General features: G+C 41.3%; 2 protein-coding genes across 5 annotated transcripts in view; both read right to left on the bottom strand.

Annotated features, from left to right (window-relative positions):
- srrm3 (serine/arginine repetitive matrix 3) overlaps positions 1-6,429 on the bottom strand; it is a 91,020-nt gene extending 84,591 nt beyond the window's left edge. The window contains exon 1 of one of the 2 annotated variants that reach the window (XM_028595437.1): positions 5,785-6,429. In XM_028595437.1, coding sequence (XP_028451238.1) covers positions 5,785-6,054 — 270 coding nt within the window. In that variant the 5' untranslated portion in view covers positions 6,055-6,429. The remainder of the gene's footprint in view (positions 1-5,784) is intronic. The other variant, XM_028595438.1, reaches the window with a different exon arrangement.
- Positions 6,430-6,967: 538 nt separating this feature from the next.
- The window catches only part of mlxipl (MLX interacting protein like), a 30,520-nt gene continuing 12,646 nt past the window's right edge, over positions 6,968-24,841 (bottom strand). For 2 of the 3 annotated variants that reach the window (XM_028596375.1, XM_028596377.1), the window contains 12 exons: positions 24,649-24,823; positions 23,513-23,593; positions 19,194-19,345; positions 16,835-17,447; positions 16,007-16,077; positions 13,607-13,877; positions 12,226-12,341; positions 11,892-12,014; positions 11,177-11,304; positions 10,282-10,405; positions 8,225-8,354; positions 6,968-7,390 (listed from right to left, as the gene is read on the bottom strand). In XM_028596375.1, coding sequence (XP_028452176.1) covers positions 7,227-7,390; positions 8,225-8,354; positions 10,282-10,405; positions 11,177-11,304; positions 11,892-12,014; positions 12,226-12,341; positions 13,607-13,877; positions 16,007-16,077; positions 16,835-17,447; positions 19,194-19,345; positions 23,513-23,593; positions 24,649-24,823 — 2,148 coding nt within the window. In that variant the 3' untranslated portion in view covers positions 6,968-7,226. The remainder of the gene's footprint in view (positions 7,391-8,224; positions 8,355-10,281; positions 10,406-11,176; positions 11,305-11,891; positions 12,015-12,225; positions 12,342-13,606; positions 13,878-16,006; positions 16,078-16,834; positions 17,448-19,193; positions 19,346-23,512; positions 23,594-24,648; positions 24,824-24,841) is intronic. The other variant, XM_028596376.1, reaches the window with a different exon arrangement.

The following is a 24,841-nucleotide window of genomic DNA, read 5'->3' as shown; positions in this document are numbered from 1 at the left end:
TTTGGTTCCTCATTTCGGTTCCACTTAATGTGTCGACTGAAGTATTTTCCCTCTGTCGCTCCTAAAAGGACGTAAAAATATCACACTTTCTCTGTAGTCTACCGTTAGCTAGCTACAGTAAATGCAGGCTACTTTTAAAATGCCATATTTTCCCTCTGGGCTCACCAAAACGGACGTAAAATCCTATTAACCATTCACTGCACGTGATCGCTAATAAACATAATATGATATCTTATGACAACACCAGTTCGGCATCGGAACCGTAACAATCCAAATGATACCCAACCCTACTCAGCATACATTTTGGAATTCATTTTTACACAGATCTGTGGGTTTTGTCCCCATGATGAAGGGATCTTTAAATGGCCAGTATAAACAGGAGGGATGATGACAGCAAGCAAAACCGGTTTCACTGTTCATACGGGCACCGGACTATTGTTTAAAGGCAGACTTGAAAAGTTGTTGACCTGTCCTTTAACCTATAGTAAGTTAAAAAAAAAAAAAAAAAAAAAAAAAAAAAAAATTACAGACTTGTAAAAACTGTCTTTAAAGTGTGAATCTAGTTTACCAAAGTGATTGGAATGAATGAAGTCATGTCGACATGGTTTCCTTAATGCAGCCTTGTTGTAATAGCCTGTCTATAGCATTTTATCAGAATTCTGTACACTGGGATTGGTTGACCTTGTTTTAGAGGGATAATAGCAGGACTCAAATTTAATAACACACACTTATTTACTTTGTTAATGCATCGTTTAGAGCTCGTCATTATCGTACCCGTCAAACATAAACACTGTGACTAAATAATGAGGAAAAACATGCTACACAATGCTATATACGGAGCACCTAAGGGGACATGAGCAAAAAAAAAAAAAGTTTATTTTCATGTGCTCACGTGAAACTTTCATGTGCACACATGAAAGTTTCACGTGAGCACATGAAAGTTTCGCGTGAGCACATGAAACTAAACCTTAGGTTTGTTTTCATGTGCGCCGCTTTGAAACCCATTTTTCGCTGTTATGAACAGTGCCGTGCCACAGTCAGCAGCACTGCAGCAAAGAACTACAGTTAGAAAGGATGCATGCGGCTAAAGATGAGTTTATATAGATGCCAGAAAGGTTTCAATTTGTCAAAAGAGTCTAAGTGCCAAAGATAATTAGGCCTTTTAAAGTAGTTTCGGCGACGGAGCCATCTCCTCATTCTGAGTTCAACAGGGACAAAAACGATAAAAGCTTAACTTGGTTTAATTCTACCTAAACAACGATCAATGATTACCAAATTTCTCTCTCATATTGCTCCTATCGTAACCACTGAAAACTGTAAAAAAAAAAATCTAACCAGAGATTTGGTGATCACTGATACCGGTACATTAAACCACATTAATGTTTAAGCTTTTTCCTATAGCCTCAACGCTCAATATCAGATAACGTCCATAATAATTGGACTTTGGGTTTGATTTTTTAACAGCTTAAAGTGGTTTTGAGGAGCAATAGGAGATTGATCATTGATCGTTGTTTAGGTACATTAAGCCACGTTGAGCTTTTTCACGTTATAGGACTTAAACAGCCCATGAGAACCGTTGGGAGTCAACCCACAGCCGCTCTGCCCTGCTGAAAATGTGAAGCAGAAACGCTTAACGTGAGATAATGTCCACAATAATATGACTTTGGGTTAGATTTTTTGACAGTTTTCAGTGGTTATGAGGAGCAATATAAGAGAGAAATTTGGGGATCATTGATTGTTGTTTAGGTACATTAAACCTTTTTCACGTTAAGCGTTTTAGAATTATCCCGTTCAGTTCTCGTGTTAATCGAACATTCTCTTTCCTTTGTTTAATCCATTCTCCTTGCATTTTGTGTAGGCCCTAAATCCACCTATATCCGTGAGTTGGCCAGATGTTAACTGTTCATAAATGAAAGTAACTGCCTGATCCAAATCTCTGTCCCTTTTGCGCCGGAACAGATTAAATACATTTTAAATGTCGTATCAAAACAATATAGCCTAATGGTGACGACTTGCAAGCAAAGCAACAATGTCCTTACAATGAAGACCTAGATTAAAATATAGCCTAGTGCAACTATTGAACTTTACTGTGGTCATTCACTATCGTCTCAGGCTTTACGGCTTTCATGGGCCCACACTAGTTTTGCGTGCTCACACGAAACTTTCATGTGCTCACGTGAAACTTTCATGTGCGCACATGAAAAGGTTTCACGTGCGAACTTGAAAGTTTCATGTGAGCCCATGAAACTAAACTTTTTTTTTTTTTGTTTGTTCATGTCCCCTTAGGGGCTCCGTAGATATAAAATGCAGTGTGATGGGTAAAAAAAAAAAAAAAAAGAATTTTAAGGTTTTACAGGCGGTGCAGGGACAACTGAAGGAAATAAAAACTACTTTTTTTAGTATGAAATGCTTCAAATGTATTTGTAATAGATGCCGAGAGGGTCTGACTTCCCACTGGTGCTGGTACTCCGATCACTGTGAGAAGTTTGCTTCAAAAACACAACATCCTTGAAAGGACGCTTCACATCCACTCCACCCACAGAAAACAGCAGTAAAACTTAGCTCTTTAGCTAGACATACTCCCTCGGTGCCCTTTGATTTGAGACAGGAACACACACTGACAAGCCTTTTAAATAAAACATAAAAGGAATCACCACCTGCAGTGATGCCATAAAGCCCGGCTACGCGACAGTCCTCATCCCGCCAACTCAAGTGCAGTTTCAGGCTGATTTTATTGCAAAATCACAGTCTATTTGGCATGACTTTCTTTGAATACGCAGAGACATCCCTGCTGTGCTCTCACATTGCAGCAATCTGTATGTTTGTTTAACACACACACACACACACACACACACACACACACACACACACACACACACACACACACACACACACACACACACACACACACACACACACACACACACACACACACACACAGAGACAATGTCTGGCTATTAGTACTTGAACAGAAACACTTAAAATAAATAAATAAAAAAAAATAAAACTACGTCTCCATCCTTCCTCTGCCACCCGTTCAACTGTCCTCCCCCCCTCGAGGTTTCACCAACAGCAGCTTCGCCCTTCAGGAGAGCTGAAGAAGAAGGAAGTAGGACAGGAGGAGGAGGAGCAGTGTGTGTGTGTGTGTGTGTGTGTGTGTGTGTCTGCCAGGGGGATGAGAGGAGAGGAGAATGCAGGGAGGCATGCGCTGACTAGGGCTGGGTAACCAATTCAATACTTTTTAGGCACCGACTGACTTGCCTCTAAAAGTATCGAAAAATGCCTGGTCACTCCATACCCAATTTCAGTACATAAGGAGTAAATCTCATCAGCGTCAGTGAGCCAATTAGCACGCAGCGTGCTTCTACCAAGACCTAAAAATGTTTGCGATTGGCTTGGCTTGTGGCGATACACGTCGTAGAGACACGCAGGAAAAACTCGCACGGAAACGGGACTCACATCGTAGGAGCTGAAGAATAAATTGAAAGATTTGTGCCGTAATGTGTAATGTAGAGCTGGGCAATATATCGATATCGTGATATGAGACTAGATATCGTCTTCGATTTTGGATATCGTCATATCGTGATATGACATAATTGTTGTCTTTTCCTTGTTTTAAAGGCTGCATTACAGTAAAGTAATGTACCTTGTAACTGTTCTATTATTAGCCTTTACCCACTTAGTCATTTTATCCACATTACTGATGATTATTTATCAAAATAAAATAAGTATTCTTTGTGGAGAAAGAAGCCGAGAGACAGACTGCAGAGGAAGATGGAGCGACTGACATTTCTCCCGCACCTCTATGAGCAGCCACATCCTACAACAAGCTAATCCCTCTATCAGCCTCTCACCTCACCTGGGCCTATCTCGCCAACAGCAGCACTCTGACAAAATGGAAGATGTGCTTTTCCGAGATGCACTCAGTATTTTTTATTTATTTTTTAGTCTGGCCAGAGCAGCTCAGCGGCGCTCTAGTCCCATGGAGCTGAGTATTTGGTCAGCGCTGTCACTGTCCTGCCACGCACACAGCTCCTGCTGACCTTTCCTTTTTACCGGAGCAGCATGTCACAAAGTGAGCACCGATTACTGATTTGTGGGATGTTCATGAGGACCGAGACAAACAGTTGTTTGCAATGTCAGCACGGTAGGCTGTGAGTCCTAATGGAATTTGCAGCAGCCTTATCAGTTAGGGCTGCGACTAATCATTATTTTCATTATTGAGTTATTCTCAATTAGTAAATTTTTCAGTTTATGAAAAATATAAAAAGAATTCTCCTTCACAACTTCCCAGAACCCAATGTGACATATTCCTATTGTTTGTTTTGATGACCAACAGTCTGAAATCCAAAGATAGTCAGTTTACAATGACATAAAAAAAGCAGCAAATCCTCAAAGCATAAAGCTGGAAACATCTTGTTGGCATTTTTGCTTTGAAAAATGATTCAATCGATGAATTGATTATCGAAATAGCTGCTGATTGATTTCCTGCAAATCCACTAATGGAATAATGCACTAACCGTTTCAGCTCTAGTATCAATATTTTGTATCACAAAATATTATTCAATGTATTAGGAGACAGGTTAGAGCTGTCCTCTCTATTGAAAATAAATAAAAAGAATCATTTTCTACTGTGTCACTACTTCTATAATAGAACATTATATTATATTTGTTTTGATGTTTGGTATATTATATATGTCGGGATGTCTTTGCATAGCCTAGAGAGACCGCAAAAGCCACCACAGCAAAAGGAGTTAAATTAGACGCATTCTGAATGCACAGATCAAAGATTTCAAATGAAATAGAAGCTGTCAGAGACATAATTCCCCCAGTGGACAGACCTGACAATTAAGCCTGCCAGCGCTGGATGACAGGGCTCACACACAGGGAATAAAATGACACCTCTCAGCTGCCTCATTTACAGTATCAAGAGAACATCACCAAAAGAATGTGCGTGAGTCAGTATAGTATTTTACAGTTCAAATAAATATAAAAAAGGGTAAATTAACCCTTCCACTAGATTGACACAACAGCACATGACCTAGGCTAATAACTCTTCAGTCTTCATCAATTCAAACTATCATCAGTCACTCATAAAGTGTTCAATGCAAAAATCACTAAACTACCCAGCTCATAATAATCAAGCATCTTTGTGAACAAACTTTCCCCAAAATATTCTGCTTCTCTGAGAGAATCCTATTTCAAATAGCTAACATCAACATATTTAAGACCAGGCTGGGTGTATTAAATAGAACGTAGGCTACTGCTGTGTGCGTATATACAAAATAAAACGCTGGGTAGCTTATTCTCGCAAGTGGAGGCGGTTTTCCCGACACAATACGCCCCTCAATTCGCAAAAAAAGAAATGTGGGAACAATATGAGAACAGTGACGGTGCTGATAAATGTCCCGCAGCCAGGACAGAGGGGGTGGGGGGGGAATAAAGACACAGCAGCTGGTCACAGTGTAGCAGCGGAAATCGACGAGTTACAAAAACACCACCATCTGCAAAGCGAGGAGCGGCTGCCCAGCCAAAAAACACGGTCTCCGTCCAGCCCTTTATCATCACTTTAGTATGCCCAGTTCGCTCTACTGAACTGGCCATAGGGCGACAATATGAGACACCACAGACAGAACAAGAGGCGAACGTAAACACCGCCTCTCATACAGTATTTATTTATCAACGTGGAAGGGAAGGGGAGCTTGTTCTTCTTCAGTGATGCCCGTTGTTATCCCTGCATCCACCAACTTGATCCTATTTAAGCTTCTTCGGAAAAACTCTTACCTTTTCCTGCAGCCTTTTGCCTCGTTGGTCTCGGCGTTTGTGGCGGATACGTTGCAGTATTTTCAGTATTTTGGGACCTGGGTCGGTGCTGATGTTGAGCCGTGTCTTCCGTCCCTCTTCTTCAGCGTTTAGCTGTAGCCCCGCTGCCTCTGCTCGGCTTGTGGTGCTGAAGTGGACAGCGCACCGAGGAGAGCTGGGAACAAAAAGCCCACAATGCGCCTCCTCGGGCCCGCCCGCAGCACGGCGCCCCCTGGCGGCGCGGAGGAGCATCTGCAGCCAACGACGAAATGGCGTCAAGTGCACTGGGATAGCGTCACCTAGCGTGTTGATTCCCCATTTTTTTTTTTTTTTTTCCCTGTGTGCAACTTAAGTCCTAAACGGCGACCACAGTGGGGCAGTTCACTTTCTATATCATCACTTATGAAGACTTATTCCCAAACAGGCTTCTTTCTCGGAAGCCATTTTGACATGTCGCAGTAGGAAAAGCACAGGTGTAAATAATTAAGTTAGTGATGACTGAGTTCCATCTAGCTCCTTAATGTGCATGCTGGCTCACTGCCACGATGCCATCGCTCACTGGGACAACTGAATAGAACAGAGCCATCGTTAATGTTATTAGAAACACCTGCTGACAAAGATGTCTGCTGTGAAAAGACCTGTATCAGTGCATTCAGGAATGGTCTTCCAAAATGCGTGCTGTGCGTGTTTATTGCGCCCCTTGTGTGGTTGTGATGACAAATTATTTTTTTAAATTATAGTATAGGCTTTTTGTATAACTCAGGGTTTAGTTATCCTTTTTCCTGGTTTCTGGTATGATATAGTATTGCAAAATTGAAAGACTGAAATCTCTTCGAAGCAGACATTCCTTCTATTCTGACTTAAAGAACAGGTAATAGTATAATTGAACTATCTTTCATTTTCTTTTCATATTTCACCGTCTGGACCCTGGAGGTCTGCAGACTCCACTTTGAGAACTATTAAAATTAATACTCTGAAATAACCCCTGCCAACTAAAGCTATTAATTTCGGTTAGTCTAATACTGGAACTGATGTGTGATGCCCAATACAGTGGAAGGTGTTGATGTCAGTAATTAAAGGCAACAGTGAATGATGCATCGAAAAGATGAAAGACATGTGAAAGGAATGGAGAATATTATAATATATAACTACTGCTTCACCAAAGTAAAATAATACAAGTGTTTAATCCAATTAAGTTATGCTTTTATCAGAATTTAAGCATAGATCACAAATAGTTCCTATGATGTTTTAGGTGTACTGGAATACATTCTTTTTGCAGCTGGTGAGTTTAATAGGAATGTGATTATGCATTATTGAAAGTCCCGGAGATGAGTGTTGAGTCTGTTTTGAATCATTGCACAGCCTCTCCTCCTGTGCATTATGGTGCATTCCAGTTCACTTTCCAATGAGTCTGTTCTCTGCGGTCACATGGGGTGTATATTGTCCCGAGTGGCGGGCTGTAAGGAGTGGTCCAGGACAGCAGCGGGGTGGCCCTGGGTGACAGCGAGGGTGGCCTGCTCCGGCAGTAGGCTGGGGTCTGTCAGGATGGCCGTGGTGGTACTCAGGAGACGGAGTGAACTCAGAACCACTGATGGGACACGCAGAGAAACCACAAACACAGATTACAGCTAATGTGCAACAGAAATACTATCAAACTATGGATATTCGCCGTAGAAATATTGGTTCTGCATAGATCTGCAAAGATGAATCGATTAATTGTAAACTATTTTGATAATCGTTTTTTTTTTTTAAGAAAAAAAATAAAAAGTTCTCTGATTCCAGCTTCTTAAAGGTGCCGTAGGTAGGATTGTGAAGATCCAGGACTTAGCCAAGAAATTTGAACATCAACATCTTCTCAGTCCCTCCCCCCTTTCTGCTAAAGCCCAAAACCGTCTCCTAAGCCCCTCCCCCACAAGGGAGAATGAATGCGTGTGCATGAGCAGTGATTGACATGCAGTTAGACACCCCCCCTGGCCCTGATTGGTGCATCTGAACAGGAAGGGGTGGATTTTTGCAAATTGCACAACACAGGTTGTAGGTGGTGCCAGAGGAACTGGATTATTTTTTAAATTACCAGCTTGATGTAGTTCTACTGGAACATAGGGTCAGTTTCAGCAAATATGACAGAAAGTTAGATTCATAAATCTTAACTACTGCACCTTTTTAGATGTGAACATTTTGTAGTTTCTTCACTACTCTACGAAAGAAAACTAAAAAAAATGTAGTTGTGGACAAAACAAGACATGTGAGGATGTCATCTTGGGCTTTGGGAAACAGTGATCAACATTTTTTTTCATCATTTTCTGACATTTTTTTTTAGACCAAACCACTGAGAAAATAATCCCCAGGATAATCGACAATGAAAATAAGCTTTAGTTGCAGCCCTAGTTCTGCACTGAGGAAGCAGTTGTTCCGCACTCACTGGGTCTCAGGGCAGGCAGGGAACAGTGTTGGTCCAGCCAGGACAGAGTGGACTGACACAGGTCCTCCACACTGGCAGTGGACACCATTCCATTATAGGACTCAAACAGCGGCTCGATGATGATACTGAACTGACACAGAGTTGAGGAAAGAAGTCGTTCAAAAGTGACACACTGGTGTTTTTTATAACGTTAGTGAATTCATATCATAAGTAAGTTGCATAGTATCTCAAAGGATGTCCATAGCAAAGTGCTTTATAATGTCCATAGGCTGGTGTTATTCTATAGCTTCCTTGTTGTCAACAAATCCCCAAAAAAGAACCACTCCAACGATGCGTTAGTCTGTCTTTAAAAACTTAGCGACTCCCATATCCTCAGTCCCAAGCCCATCGGTTCCTACTGCAGACATACATCTTTAAAAACAGGTCATAAACACATTAATCTTTAAAAGGGCTCAGTAATTTCCTAACAGCAGCTGTAGTTTCTAAGCAAATGTGACTCTGAATTGAAAAATACTATGCACATCTGTCACATGAGACAGGTGCATAGGAGAGAGACAAGAAGGTCAAAAGTTGCAAAGAGACTCTCACACTGTCTAACTTGCAAAGACATACATAATGGCAACATTTTGGTACTAGACACTGAGAAGCCATCTTTAGTAGAAAGTGTCTGTGGGTCTACACCAATCACATTCTCCACATGAAATAAGGTATAAATACATAACATCCATTTACTTATACATGGACCTGAAAAGAAGTACAACACTTTCTATAGTAATAATGACTCCCAAATCTTATAAAAATCTTCTTTTCTTATATTATATATTAGATGGATGTTGATTTCTGAATAATGAATGCTAAAACTAAAGCAAATGTCACTCAAAAAGGAGTAAATAGTGAATTTGTTAGGAACTACTGTATTTTAACCTGCGGAATAATAGACATTAGATAGGCTGGTGAGTATTTACAGCAGACCGGGGTGTATCATGGCACCCAGTGCAACAGTGTGGCTCATTGGTGCATCTGTAATCATTTTGGACAACAATGGAGCTCTAAGGCATAGAGAGATAAGATCTGTCAGGCTTTGGATAAACAGACTTGTTAGTAGGATCAATTCATTGTTGGCTTTTGGTCTTTTCATGGGATTTGTTAACAATAAGAAAAATATATAATATAATACCACCAGACTTGTTCTTTAATGGTTATTTCCATCATAACACTGTAAGTGAGTGGCTCATCGTTTCAGAAGCAGCACCAAACTAGTGGTCGACTAAAAACAAAATAAGTCAGCAACGATTGAATCAATGTTGAATAGCACAGTCTATGGAGAGGCAATAAAAAGAGTCAAATATATGCTAAATGTTGCCATCTCGACTCTATGTGAAGAGAAAAGATTCTCTTGGAGAACTTTATGTATGTAAGTTCATTATATCAGCAGTTCGATAAATGCACAATCTCTTGAGCGACCATCGAAGGTACCTTAATATTCATGAAGAGAAAACACCCTCAAGGTGTTTTTGTGCAACACACAAAGATGGTAAAATGGTAATCTAATCTTTGTATCTTGCCTGCAAGATAAGGGCAGCAGTAACGGATTGGGTGATCATAAGGAAAGAGTTAAGGATTAAAATGACTTTTTCTGCAACTGGCATATGCAACACACAGCCATTTATTCTGCCTGATTACACTGAGACGTACTTAGATATGCACATAGACCAGGTTTCAGTCACTTACCATATGTACTGCACCAAAGTAAAAGCTACATTTCCCTGCCAAACAGTATCTTTCCAGACTGGCAAAATGCTTGGCATAATTAGTTCATTTGGATTCAGGTTTAGGGAAGATAACAAAATTTGAGATTCCTCCAAAGCAAGGAAGAAGCCAGTTGATGCTGCAGGCAACTACTCCAAAGTACTGACACATAAGAACCCCACACAGGAATAGATGGCTACATTTAGTACTCGACACAACTCCTATGGAGAGTTTTTTTTAGAGTTTGTGTTTGTGGCAGAGTGATGTTTTTTAATGAACCTCTGGCAGATTTACATCCATAAGGATACGATCCAGAACTTCCAGTTTCGCAGCGTCTGTGCCTGGACGTACTCTCGGAACTTCTGCCTCATGTGGTCAAAGCGCTGCCGTGTGATAGGCACACCAGTGGCTGGAAGCTGCTGCTGGCACGCACTGCATCAAGAGACACACTGAGTCAACAAAGCAGTGCAGTGCATCTTCATATCAGCAGGGAATGACCAATATGGGATATTAAAGGTTAGGTTCATAATCAATAGTTATTGTCTACGCTCCCAAGACTTTTTCCTTCCAACTGTCCCTAATATCTAGACTAAACTAAGAGAAAGAGTGTTAAAGTATGCTGCTCCCTCATCTTCAGGAGCTGGTTTCACTGCACTTAAAGTGATCCATCCATCCATCCATCCATCCATCCATCCATCCATCCATCCATCCATCCATCCATCCATCCATCCATCCATCCATCCATCCATCCATCCATCCATCCATCCATCCATCCATCCATCCATCCATCCATCCATCCATCCATCCATCCATCCATCCATCCATCCATCCATCCATCCATCCATCCATCCACAAATATTGTCTAAGTAAAAATGGTGCTGCTGCCTGTCTTGGCCAGGACACTCTTGAAAAAGAGATTTAAAGTTAAATGTAAAGTTAAAGAGTGAAATAAAGGTTAAAAACATGTACATGAAACCATTTTTGCTTGCTGAAATTATTCCTACTTTTTAAACTGGCCATTAAAGCTTTAGTGCGTGACTATTACAAGTTCTTAATTACAATAATTGAATTTCTTATTAAAAGTTACGCACTAAAGCTTTAAATGAAAACATGCATCCAATCCTAATGGTTATGCATACCCTCACATGCCTGCACACAGTCACACTCCTATATTAAGAAGTCCAGTGTGGCTAAAAGTCTCACTTGATGGCAGAGTTGAGGAGCTGGATCTCCTCTCGGAGTCTCTGAGCCTCGTCGTGCAGCTGAGCTCTCTCCTGCTGCATCTTACCGATGTACTCGGCAGTCTTCTGCAGCGTGGTGGCTTTGCTGATCTGTGCCAGCAGACAGAGGGGTTAACGCACGTCAGCAATACACCTCAGTTAGTCACAAATATTCAAAGTAGGGCTGCACATTTTGAGAAAAATATGCGATTTGCAATAACATTGTTGAATGCCGCGTTAAAGATATTACTTGCGATAAATAAACAAATATTAAAGTGTACCCAGTTCTGCATTTTCTGCTGCTTTGACCATTTTGCTAAAATACAACATTGCTTGTTGAATTTAACAAAAGGAAATCATTTCCAACATTATTTTAACATTGAATTGAATACAAAAGGCACCACTAAAAAAAGAATGACAAAAAGTTTTCTTCTGATAAAAAAACCTGAGTGTTTTTCACAATATGTTGCAGCCTTTCGTGGTATGTGTATTGCGCCAGTTGATATTGCAATGACGATTAAAAAAAAATATATATATTGTGCAGCCCTAATTCAAAATTACTGTGGCCGGTTTCCTAGCTGCATTTACATCTCATATAGTCTTCCAGTTAAACTGTGCATCAACTCAACCGCTCTTTGGTGATGCTGCTCCTTTCAGCACATCTAGCTCTAATGCAGCTGCACGTTTTCTCACAGTACCTTTATGCTTGGCTGAGAGCTGAGTGTAGTCACGAGGTTATGTAACGTGTCAAAACCCAGTTTGATGTTGAAGCGCCTCTTCTGCTCAGCTGAGATGTGCGTTATCCTCCTGGTCTCCGTTTGCTGCAGACAACATATGACGAAATAGACCCATCAAACTCCACACCCAGATTAACTTTCTCCGTCAACAGTTTCTGGTATTATTCACTTGTGACTTATTTAGCACTTAACAAGATGATAATCTTATTCATAACAAACTACTTAATCCCATCCTGTGCTGTATGATATATATATATATATATATGTAGATGAAATGAGACGGTGTGTGTCCTACCTTACTTGATTCTATCTTTCCCTGTACTGAGAAGCATGAGTGAGGGGACTCGGGGTTGGAGGTTTTATCTAAAGGGTTTGGTGGTGATGTTTGGCCTGGATGTCTTGGGAAATTCACTAAAAGAAACACAGATAACATAATATCTATTCATTATTTTTGTAGGGAAATTACATGACCTCTACATGCACACATGTTCTCATTAGGGCTGCTCAATAATGGAAAAAAAATCATAATCACGATTATTTTGGTCAGTACTGAAATGATTATTAAACACGATTAATAATTGACTTGATTGAAAGATGTTGCAATTATTGAATAAAAAAAAAAAAAAAAAAAACGGTAGAACAGTGACAACAAGTCAACAGTAAATCATCTTAAACTGCGAAATTTCTTTTGAGAAAAACTTTTGAGGACAAAATAAGAGTTCACTTGCAAAAAGTAATGCGCAAAATAATTATTTTGTGATCTTTAGGAGCCAAAATCGTAACCACGATTAAAATTTGCATTCATTGCACAGCCCTAGTTCTCATGTGCAAATCAGTTGTATATATGCAAGGCAAACTCTCTGCATGTAAATAAAAATGATACAGTATGCTATGGCTGTGGATGCTGGCATACTCTGATTTTTGTTTAGACTTCTACAACAAGCTTTACTTGATCAACCTTTTTGCTAGATTCCCCTACAATCAGGTTAGGGGAGTAATGGAATACATGGAATGCCGTTACGTAATTCGGATACAAAAACAGGTATGGCTAAGTTCACACTTGGCGTCTTTTTGTTGTTGCTGCCAGCATCTGTTTTACATTATAATCCTGTTTTTTGGGGGGTTTTAAGTCGCGTGCGCTTTTTTAAACGCCACCGCCGACTTTTTTTCTGCAGCTCAGGGCGTCTTTTTGAAGTTGAAAAAAGTTCAACTTTTCTGAAGAAAAAAAAAAAAAAAACGCCCTACGTCAAGCGCATTTTTGACAGCCGACCAATGACAAGCGGAGTAGCCAGAGCTGCCGTTTCCATAACAACAACAAAACATGGAGTCTGAGCACAGCGAGTTATATGATATGACCGGGTGCTCCCTACACAGGGAGGAACTCGCTTTAGTACCGCTCCCATTCTCTGTTCTTTCTCTAGCTCGCTCCACCGCTTTGTTTTATCTAACGTTAGTACTGCTCCCATTCTCTGTTCTTTCTCTAGCTTACTCCACCGCTTTGTTTTATCTAACGTTAGTACCGCTCCCATTCTCTGTTCCCATTCAAGGCATTTTACATTTCCTTGAAAATGGCCATGTTACCATTCACCAATTAAAAGAAGATGCGATCCCTAACTGCATTTGGAAAAAGCGAGATGTTGTTATTACTTCGGTGCTTCGGAGCATTGAGGGCATACCTGTTAGGCTGCTCCTGTCGGTTCCGTAGAGCTGGACCGGAGACAGTTTCTCCGTCTTGGGAATGAGGAGGGCTGTTCCGGTGTGTGTGGAGCCGTGGCTGAGCAGGGCCGACACCGCCGAGCCTCTGGAGGTGCTGAGGTGGGGGCCGCTGTGACCCAGGGGGGCACTTTGGCTGTGCAGAGGAGTCAACGCTGGGATCCCTGCAGGCCAAGCAGCTCCATGCTGCAGCTGCAATGAAGCTCCTCCAACACGCGTGCTGCTGCTGGACTGCTGAACAACACACAATCTATACTTAGATGCAGAGCTGGGCGATATGGAGAACATGAAATATCCCGCTAGTTTTGATCAAATACCTCGATATCGATATTGCGACGATATCGTAGGCTTGACTACTGTTGCTTTCACAAAATATTCACACAATTAAATTTTAGATAGATAATCATCAGTAATGTGGATATAATGACTAAGTGGTTAAAGGCAAATAATAAAAAATGACATCACTTTACTGTACTGCAGCCTTTAAAACCAGGAAAAGACAAAACTTGTCATATTGTGTGTATATATATATATATATATATATATATATATATATATATATATATATATATATATATATATATATATATATATCCCAAATTTAAGATGATATCCAGCCTCATATATCAAAATTGATATAATATTGATATATTGCCCAGCCCTACTTAGGAGTGCCTTTTAAAAAATATTTTTTCTTTTCTCCTGACCTTATAAGAACCCAATATGTTTGAACGTGTTTCATTTATAACCCTTCCCTTTGCCACAAACTGGACTTGCACATTTGATGAATGTGATGCTACATACAAATGTGGGGGGGTCAAATAAATCCCTGTTAGGGGGCAACCTCTAGCTCACCCAGTAAGAACGTGCGCCCCATGTGGGCTGAGTCCTTTGCAATGGCGCAGGTTTGAATCCCCCATCTTTCTCCCCCTTTCCTGTCTATCCATTATCACTACTTAATAAAAGAAAAAGCCCCCCAAAAAATTATCTTAAAAAAAAAAGAAAATCCCAGTTAGACCTCCTATGAACATACAGTTCTAAAACTGTCAAAACAGAAATCCAAAAAGACTTATTTGGCGGATTTGAGCGCAATAGTGCTGTGTAAGATTTCCTGCCAACACCAATTAAATATAGTGCATACCGAGAGCTGGGCTCTTGGAGTAACAGAATGGAAGTAATGTGTCATCTTCTGTAGTAAACATCTGAAACATGCCATCACCATGTTACAATGATAACCAGTATCAAGGTTATAAAGTTAAGTATAGGTTTTTGGAGCTGTTAAAGATGGCCCAGGGTCTGTGGGCAATAACAAACAGTAGTAATGTAGGTCCACGTGAAGAGGACAAGATATTAGTCTACATGTTACAGGTAAATAGTTACAGGGTGTAACACTGTGATTTATTGAACTTGGTGCTGCCACTAAAAAGAGATTTCCTTCACCATCTCAGAAACTACTGCCACAAAAAAGAAGAAAAAAAAAAGGAATTTTAAAAGAAAATTTTATTTAAAATTATGTTTTTCTGCAAAATTTCTGTCCGGCAGAAATGTACTAGCTTGATGCAACTTTAAAGGAATAGTTCAAAATTTGGGGAAATGCGCTTAGTTGCTTCCTTGCAGAGAGTTTGACGAAAGATTGATATCACTCTCATACCCATACACTGAATATAAAGCTAGAGCCAGCAGCTGGTCAATCTTGGAATCCAACAGCCAATATATCTGGGCTTCCAGTGTAGAAAGAGGATATCTTCTCAATGGATAACAGATAACCGGGCCAAGATTTCCACAGATGTGTGCCAGTCATTGTTTACAGTCAGAGTCAATGCTTTTTGTAAGTGTTTTAGGTCCAGACGACATTGTGGCTAATCTCTATAAACAGATATCTGCATATGAATACAGATACATTTAAAAAGAAAAAAGCTTAAAGAAACTAAATTGTCGTCAGACGGTAGCCAATGGGTTCCAAGATTACATTTCTATGTGTTCCGCCTCTTTTGCTCTCCACATGGAATGGTTATCCGCATGCAACCAAAGCCTGCTCAAACGTGATTGGTCAATACTACTGGGACTACAGAAGGACTACAAACGGAAACCAGAATGCTTCCCGTTGCCTACAGATTCTGCAGATATCTATCATATGCAGATATCTCTTTATAGAGATTGGCTTAGCTTAGCACAAAGACAGAAAACAAGGGGAAACAGCTAGCCTGGCTCTGTCTGAAGGTAACAAAATCCACTCACTGGCACCTCTAATGCTCACACGCTAACGCAAGTCTTTCTCGTTTATTTAATCCATCCAAAAAACGGACAGAGGAAGTGATTGTGCCCAGAAATTAATTAAATAAGAATCTAAAGGACAGGCTCACCGAGGAGCTGGGGGATGATGACCTCCGACCTTTGGCTGCCACTAGAGTATCAAATCCTAGAGATGGCTTCCCTGAAAGCACAAAAACCAAAATTTATTCAGTTAATTTTATTCAGACAGAAACATGATCCAATTTAATTTTTTTCAATAACTGCTATTTAAAGACTGATAGATGGATAGATGGATGGATGGATGAATGGGTAGGTAGGTAGGTGATAGATAGATAGATAGATGGGTAGGTAGTAGGTAGATAGATAGATAGATAGATAGATAGATAGATAGATAGATAGATAGATAGATAGATAGATAGATTACAAATACATACCCTTCACCATACCTAGAGATTGGCATGGGGTACTTTTCATAAGATCATCTCTCAATGCAAATCAAACCAGCTATTAGGCTAACTGACATAAAACCATTCCAATCTCTACGTATGGTGAAGGAAGAAAGGAACAAAGAAAATTGGTGTTCTCAAAGGTTGGATTTTTCCTAATTTTTTCAATTATGGCATTAAGATCAATTTCCAAAAGATGATTTTTTTTTATTCCTCTTTCTAGTCAACTGTAGCAGGGGTTCCAATACTCATGAGCAGCACTGTACATGTGTGTTGTGTGCAAAAATCCTAATTTGTAAAGTAACAAGCTGTCAGATTAATGTAGTGGAGTAAAAAGTACAATATTTCTCTCTGAGATGTAGTGGAGTAAAAGTATAAAGTGGCATGAAAAGAAAAGACTCCAGTAAATTACAAGTACCTCACATTTGTGTAAGTATAGTACTTGAGTAAATGTACTTCGTTACATCCCACCACTGGACAGAAGTGACTCACGTTCGCGGGCGTTGGAGGAGAGCAGCTTCGCCAGGCAGCTAGTGGGTGTGGGTGGCGTTGAGGGGGGGCCAGACAGAGCCACAGAGGAACCGACTGTCCTCGCTCCTCCGGTCTTCTGCTTGTGCTTCCCTCTGAGCCCTGGAACACCCCCCTGCTCGGGGACGGAGAAGCAGTGGGCCGCAGGGACCGAGGGCAGCGCCGCATGGGCCGGGTCAGACACAGCGGCCGGGTAACTGAGAGAGTGGCAGGGAGTCTGGGGGTACGTGTCCCCTGTGTGAGGGTAACCGTGAGACTGGTGCACAGAGCCCTGGGCCCCCATGGTGGAGGCGGTGTGAGTGATGACAGTGGGGGTCACGCTGGTCGTCGTGTAGTAGCCAAACTTATGGCAGGGCGGCGGGTACAGAAAAGGGATACTTGAAGAGGCCGGCTGCTCGATGCCGGTGGTGAATGCTATGGAAACAGGTGGAGCAGGGTATGACTGGTGTCCATATGGCATGGCCCCTGATATGATGCTAGATGTGTGGTATTCACCGCAACCCTGGTCCGGCCTGGTCTGGTCTGGCCGGGTACTGGATGAGGAGGGCTGAGGCAAATTGTCAGATGACCGATTGGGCTGGAAAAGAAAAAAATCTATCTATTTTACTAATTAACTAGGGGTGTAAATTAGGGCTGCACAATATGAGGGAAACATGCGATAACATTGTTGAATATTGCGCTAACGATATTACTTGTGATAAATTAACAGATATTAAAGTGCACTCAGTTCTGCCTTTCTGCTGCTTTCAGTATTCTGCTAAAATATAACAATTAAAGGAAATCATTTCCAGCATTCTTTTATTGAACAAATAATTGAATATTAAAGGCACCACTAAAACATTACATTATGATGTAATGTTTACATGTTACTTTTTAAAGTGCACTTTTCTGCTGATATTTTCTTTAACTAACACAAAAAATCTCTGATTGTCTTTTGCGATTTGTCGCAGCCTTTCGTGATGTGTTTATTGCGCCAGTTGATATTGCATTGACAATAAAAAAAAAAAATATATATATATATATATCATGCACCCCTAGTTAGGGTTGGGTACCTTGACCCGGTGCTAATACGGTACCGGTGCCTTAACAACCGGTATCTACCGGATCGAATAGCAACGCGGATTTCGGTGCCTTATTCCGGTGCCGCTGATATGCCTGTGCTTCTCTCTGATGCCCTGAAACGGACATTAGAGGCAACACAAGCATCGCTGCACGTGACGCTAGTTAACACTACACTCGACAGCAGCTAACGTTAGCCTACCGTTAGCCAGCAGCTGGAGTAAACACGGTCAAAATGCTGACAGCTAAACGGTGTAAAAGTTGTCTGTATTTCACTGGAGAGGATTCCAACAGCGGGAAGTAACATTCTGACTGCTGCCGTTGTCGGAAAAACAACACACTTGAAACTGGTAAGCCTCACGGCGTATTCAAAGTTATTGTAAAATACCCTTTTCCCATCTGGTGGTTGTTTTTGTCGTTCAACAGCAATTTACTAGTGAAATACGTTATTGTTATAAGTTATAGTTATTACTATATTATTAAATCATTTAATTTTGACCCTATGGCCTTAGCAATAAACAAGCCCTTCTTTAATGTCACCAACTGTTGTTTAGCACCGGTATTGGAAAAAAACAAAAAAACAATACCCAACCCTACCCCTAGTGTAAAACACACGTTATAATCACGATACAATATTATGTCAAGTGTTACGACAACGATACAATTATTGTTATCACAAAGTCTGCCACGATCTGATTTCAATTTGATTTAATTCAGGGGCCTGCGACCAATACGAGATGATGCATAAGCCCATTTAGAGCTACAGTGCGTAGTTTCTGTCGCCCCCATGAGGAATTCTAAGTAATGACAACAGAACTGTCGGCGCGTCCACATGACGCAAGCCTTCATTGATCGTGCACAACCCCCACCCCTCCCCCCCCCCGCCCCCTCCTCTCCTCCACGCAGTTGCCTGTAGCCAAGGAGGACACGGAGGATTAAAAAAACATGATGAACTCTTCAGAAGAGGTAATTCTCTTCACTTGAGTTTCTGCGTGGGAAAGTCACCGGACGCCACAATCTTCTGAACATAGTCATACTGAGAAATCCAGAGAGAGTTGTGTGGAGCTGATAGTCTTAATTAGCTTTGTAGCAACCTATTTGGCAATGGCTTGAATGTAACGGACGTCCATTAATATCAAAAAGCTTTAACACAATCAGTTACATTTATATATATATATTTACAAAAATCAACTAAAATATGCTTTGAGATTTTCAGTACTACTCTCTTCCAGACATTTAAATGAAAAACAAGCTGCAGCAGTACCTGAGCCAGCTGGGTATCGAAAAGTAGCTGCGGAGTGGTTACCACAGGGGAGGGAAGTGGAGCAAACGCTGTGCTGGATGAACTCTCAAAATAGCCACAGTCAGCAAAACCAATCTGCTCAGTGGGCTGGCCCCGGTAGTTCATAAAGATATCTGAGAAAAGCAAACACACACTGTTAATCAGACAGTCAGGTATAAGAAAAGCTTTGATGCGGCTGGAAAGATGGAAATTGTTTCAGAAAATTGCACTTAATCTTTACGATAGTGTGAAAACGATTAATCTTTGCAGCTCAAATTTTTTTTTCAGGTTCAGATTTAGAATTAAAAAGAAAGACAATTAAAATTAGACAATCTAGTATGTTGTTAGTATGCCTCCTATATTGACGGGACAAAACGTACACAAAATGCTTTCAAAACAACAAAATAAAAGCACAGAGTCACCATCCAAAATGCAGTAAAGCACTCTCTCCGTGGTGGTCATTCAAGGTATTTGCTTCGTATCTGCCAGGTCACATATTTTTGGAGCCATGCTGGCAACTGACTGTGCCAAGCTGCCATCTGCGATTAGGTTATGTACTTTCACATCTGAAAGTATACCGACACCAAAGCAGGTTTTGACCAGCTGAGGAGACAAATATAACCTTGCTTGCTTCAGTCAATGAAAGCTTGATTTCAGCTAACTGGAGCTATTGTTCACACACACACACACACACACACACACCCCACAAGTCAGAATCCAGCTTGATGAAACTCATGGCTGTGGAGCTCTCACAGACGCTTGCTAGCTCCCTGGATCTTGTGACCAAAAGAGAGACAGACAGCTGATCCCTCAGGACTCTGCCAGCACTGTGAGAACAAACAGCCACACAAACACACACACACAGACACACGCACAGACAGACAGACAGACAAACAGACAGACAGACGCCGCACGCACGCACGCACGCACGCACGCACGCACGCACGCAGGCAGGCAGGCAGGCAGGCAGACAGACAGACAGACAGACAGACAGACAGACAGACAGACAGACACAGGCAGGCAGGCAGACAGACAGACAGACAGACAGACAGACACAGGCAGGCAGGCAGGCAGGCAGGCAGGCAGGCAGGCAGACAGACAGACAGACAGACAGACACACACACACACACACACACACACACAGACACACACACAGACACACACACAGACACACACACAGACACACACACACACAGTATTACAGCAGTGGAAAGCAGGTTGTCTGTGGGTTACAAAGGCTGACTTGTAGCCACAGGGCTGCAGGATTGCTTCACTGAAAGTAACACAAAGGCCAAAGCAACCACAGCCACTGTGCCCCCGAGCAAGGAACTAAACTACGACCTGCTCTTCGGCTGTCTGTGTCTCCCTGCAGGAAGGCAGTTTGGCAAGCAGCCTTGGGGCGTAAAATCTGTCTCTGCCTCTCACACTCTCTAAGGAACGTATCACTGTCAGGTATTCATTTATAAATACAACTCAGGAATCATTGATTAGAGAATGATGTTGCACCAAAACATGTTCAGATTTGATTGTGATTTTTTTTTGAAGGTTTACTTAAAGCTGCACTTACAGATTTTCGGGCCACTTGGAGCCAGTGGGAAACAAGCTTTAGATACAACACTGATATGGTATCACCTTTTAAAGGTTCCCTGTGGAATTCTGTAACCTTTGGTAGCGCCATGGAGCTGGTTTTCTATGAGTGGGTCCCCGTTTCGTTTGTGTCGTACACGTGTCCAACCAACTATTATATCCCTCCACTATTCCACTGATCTACACGTGGCAGTAACACGCAGCAATACATATCTTGCTCTTTAGCTGCTAAATGCTTTACTATATTCACCAGCTAGTCCCTACAGTAACTGTGTCTGTGAGTTTGTTGACTGAAAACAGCTGCCTGCTGTGGCCGAAAACGACACTGATGAAAGCAATGAGAGTGAACCAAAACAGTTTAAGGGATAGTTTGAATGTTTTGTGTCGTATGAGCTACGTATCCACAGAAGGGGTGCAAGATATATCGACTCAATATCGTTATTGCAATATCGCGTTGCGCAATATTATACAGTATCGAGGGGTGCAGGATATATATCTACTCAATATCGTTATCGCAATATATCGAAAGTGACGCAATAAGTATGCAATATTTTGTTTATTTTGTGGAGCGCTGCGTCCCGTCCGTTGGCTGTGTGGCTTAGTTGTGTTTGATTTAGAGCCCGCTTGAAATGCTATAATGATCCTGTTTCACCGTGCCACTTGCACATGTCAGCGCATGGGTCCACTACGTGATAAACACTATGGAGCGTACCACGTTTGTGCATATTTCGACAGAGTGACAGTGTAAATGAAGAGATCGAGACAACTAAACGGAACAAATCAGAGGAGAAAAAGAAAAGTTGTGTCCTGTTCTCTTTATTTATTTATTTTATACTGTCCAACCAATAAACCATGTCCTGTTCTGTAGACATGGTCCTTATTTATTTATTTATTCATGTTGGACCAGTCCAATATGTCAGTTGAAATAATCCTGGTGTTGTATTTGTTATGAATCTATTTTGATGCATTTTCCCGTAACTTTTGTAATTTTACATAGGTTTAAAAAATATTTAAATTAATATCGATATCGCAATATTCATAAACGATATTGTAATATCACATTTTGTCAATACTGTGCAACCCTAATCCACAGTGAGTGTATAAGCTACGGTAGATGGCGGTCGGCACACCCCCAGCTTGGAGAAGAAGACACAGAAGCAAAGCAAAGTACTGCTGTGGACGGGGGCCGCAGCTAAACGTATGTCAGCCTCCTAAAAAAAGACCCACCTAAATAAACCTATATCATTTTAGGTGTTTGAACATTTGAATCGCTTTACCTTGCCGCCAAACAGCCCTGTTAAAGTTTAAGCAGGGGGAACTGAAGCCGTTATCTATGCTCTCGTCAAAGCCACCAGCCCCTGACAAAAATGTAATGTTCCAAATATAGCGTATCACTTAAACTGATATTGATTTTTTTTTTTTTTAGGTGGGCCGTTTTTCAGGTGGCTGAAATGCGTTTAGCTACTGCCCCCCTCCACAGCAGTATATTGCTTAGTGTCCGTGCCTTTACTCATGCCTGTTTCTCCAAACTGGGGCCGTACCAACTGAAGGATGGATACCCGACAGTACCCAACGGGCCGGGCCGGGCCGGGTTCGAACAGATACAGTATTTAGAAATGATGTCTGGGTTCGGGTCGGGCTCAGTCACATCAGCGCGATAAGGCATTGAACATTTTAAATTTAAAACAGCTTGCTGCCCCGTGTGCACTGATGCCTCATCTGTTGACATTTCCGAATGCCTTCCTACAGTTGCTTAATAAAAGCGGGCTTTCCACACAAACAAACGTACATGTGTCATTAGTATGTGAAAAAAAAGAGATTTTAACTGTGTCGGGCCTGGACATAAACATCTTAATGTCTGTCGGGCTCAGGTCGGGTTTGGTTACTGCTCTGTCGGACGCAGGCCGGACTCGGACAGAAAAATGCGGCACGATCCACACTCTTGTGCCAAGTGCCATTTTTTTTGTCAATGGAGTCTGGTGGCTTTGATGAGATCATCGACAAAAGCTCAAGCTCCCCCTGCATAAACTTAAACAGGGCTGTTTGACAGCAGGGTACAGCGCTGAAAATATTTTAAATGTAGTGTACACACTTTTAAGAGGCTAAATTATGTTTAGCTGCTGCCCCCGTCCACAGCAGTACATTGCTAAGCTTCCATGTCGGTACTCTGGTCTGCTTCTCCAAACTGGGGGGGTGCCGACCTCCATCTACTGTAGGTAATACACTGACTATGGAGAAGTAGCTCATACAACCCCATGTCAAAACATCCATACTACCCCTTTAAGTTGCAGAGTTGGGCGATTATTTCCTGTGGGTTCATCACTACGAGCGACCCCTTTCACATTGCACCTATTCATTTGATCCATTGTTTTAATGAAAATATTGATTATAGCTGCTTGAATTCATAAATCAGAATTACTTGCAGGAGCCTCTAATGGTAAACCTCCTCCTTCCACTTCCCCGTTCTCACAGCCGCTGACCCCCCTCTAACCTCTGAGGAACAAATAACATACTGCAGACGCAGCACATAAACAAAGGAGTGGCACTTGAGAACAAAATTGTAAAAAAAAATCCCTGAATTAAGCAATTGAATCTGAAATTCAGATTTAAAGACCTAATATGAGAATACAAGGATCAGTTCAGACGTCTTATAGCAGCTAGCAAATATATTTTTATGTACCACAATGTCAGACAGACAGACAGACAGACAGTACCTGGTATATCCATGAAATCCTCCAGGTTGGGCTGCAGTGGAGTCAGGCCTGGCTGGATTATATCTGCATTGCTTGTGTACGCTGAGGAAGAAGAGCATATAATATCAAACATGAGGGAGAGAAATTTTAATGTGTCTGCCTTATTGTGTGTGCTTTCTTTCATCATAGGGAATTGTCTTTATTTTTAGGGCGAGTCCCTTTGGACTGACTTATTGACCCATCAGCCAAGAAAGAAAATAAGTCTATTTCCCAAAACGTCTAGTTTCATTTTAAATTCACTCACGGCTAATTAAGTAACAATCAAATGTAAAATATTGTTTAAATCTTGATTGGTGCGTGGAAGTATTTCACAAAAAACTAATAAAACAGTTCAAACTTTGTACCAAAATGTCACGTTCATGTAGGACCATCGCTCATAGACACACACAGAGTCAAATTGAGAAAATAGGTTTTCAGGCCCTTTAAAACATTGGACACATCTGGCGACATTACATTTAGAGCTGGGCGATATGGCAAAAATCATATATCACGATATTTTTGACAAAATACCTCAATGTCGATATTGTGGCGATATTGTAGTGTGCAGTGTGACTATTGATGCTTTCACAAAATATTAACACAATGAGTTTTGATAAATAATCACCAGTAATGTGGCTACAATGTCTAAGTGGGTAAAGGCAAATAATAGAAAAGCTAGAACAGTCTGGAACTTCAGAAAATTACATCACTTTACTGTAATGCAGCCTCTAAAACCAGGAAAAGACAGATTATATATTACGATATCCAAAATTTAAGATGATATCTAGTCTCATATATCGATGTCGATATAATATCGATATATTGCCCAGCTCTAATTACATTATATATCATATAAATACACACATAGTTGATCTATCCTTAAGTCTCTCCTCTGGGCTCCTGCTCATGAGTTATATCAGAAAAATCTAAATAAAATACACCTGAGAATTTCTTTTGAGCCAAATGATACATGCACAATACAAGGGAAGACATGTTTTTTGATCTCGTCACAGATCACAAGTTGTCCATCCTTATTTGTTCAACACTTCTAATGATTTGACACCGGTTTGACACCAGTGCAAAGTCCCAGCTCAGAGTCCCTCTGAACGACTACTCACTGTCGTGTCGGTCACCGGCCCAGGGACAAGGCTTTTGCGTCATGGTGAACAGGGTGTCGGAGATGTCGGACAGAAGGCAGTCCAGGTCAAACATGTGGACCTCCACTGGCGCAGCCTCGGGCTCCTGGTACATCTGATTGGACCATTTCTCCAGCTTGGCCTGGCAGATCTGACCCTGGAGCACAGCAGCCAG

Source organism: Perca flavescens, chromosome 13 (genome assembly GCF_004354835.1).
Source record: "Perca flavescens isolate YP-PL-M2 chromosome 13, PFLA_1.0, whole genome shotgun sequence".
In the NCBI taxonomy this organism is placed as follows: domain Eukaryota; kingdom Metazoa; phylum Chordata; class Actinopteri; order Perciformes; family Percidae; genus Perca; species Perca flavescens.
Note: the sequence above shows the minus strand (reverse complement) of the source record. Positions and strands in the feature narration are given on the sequence as shown.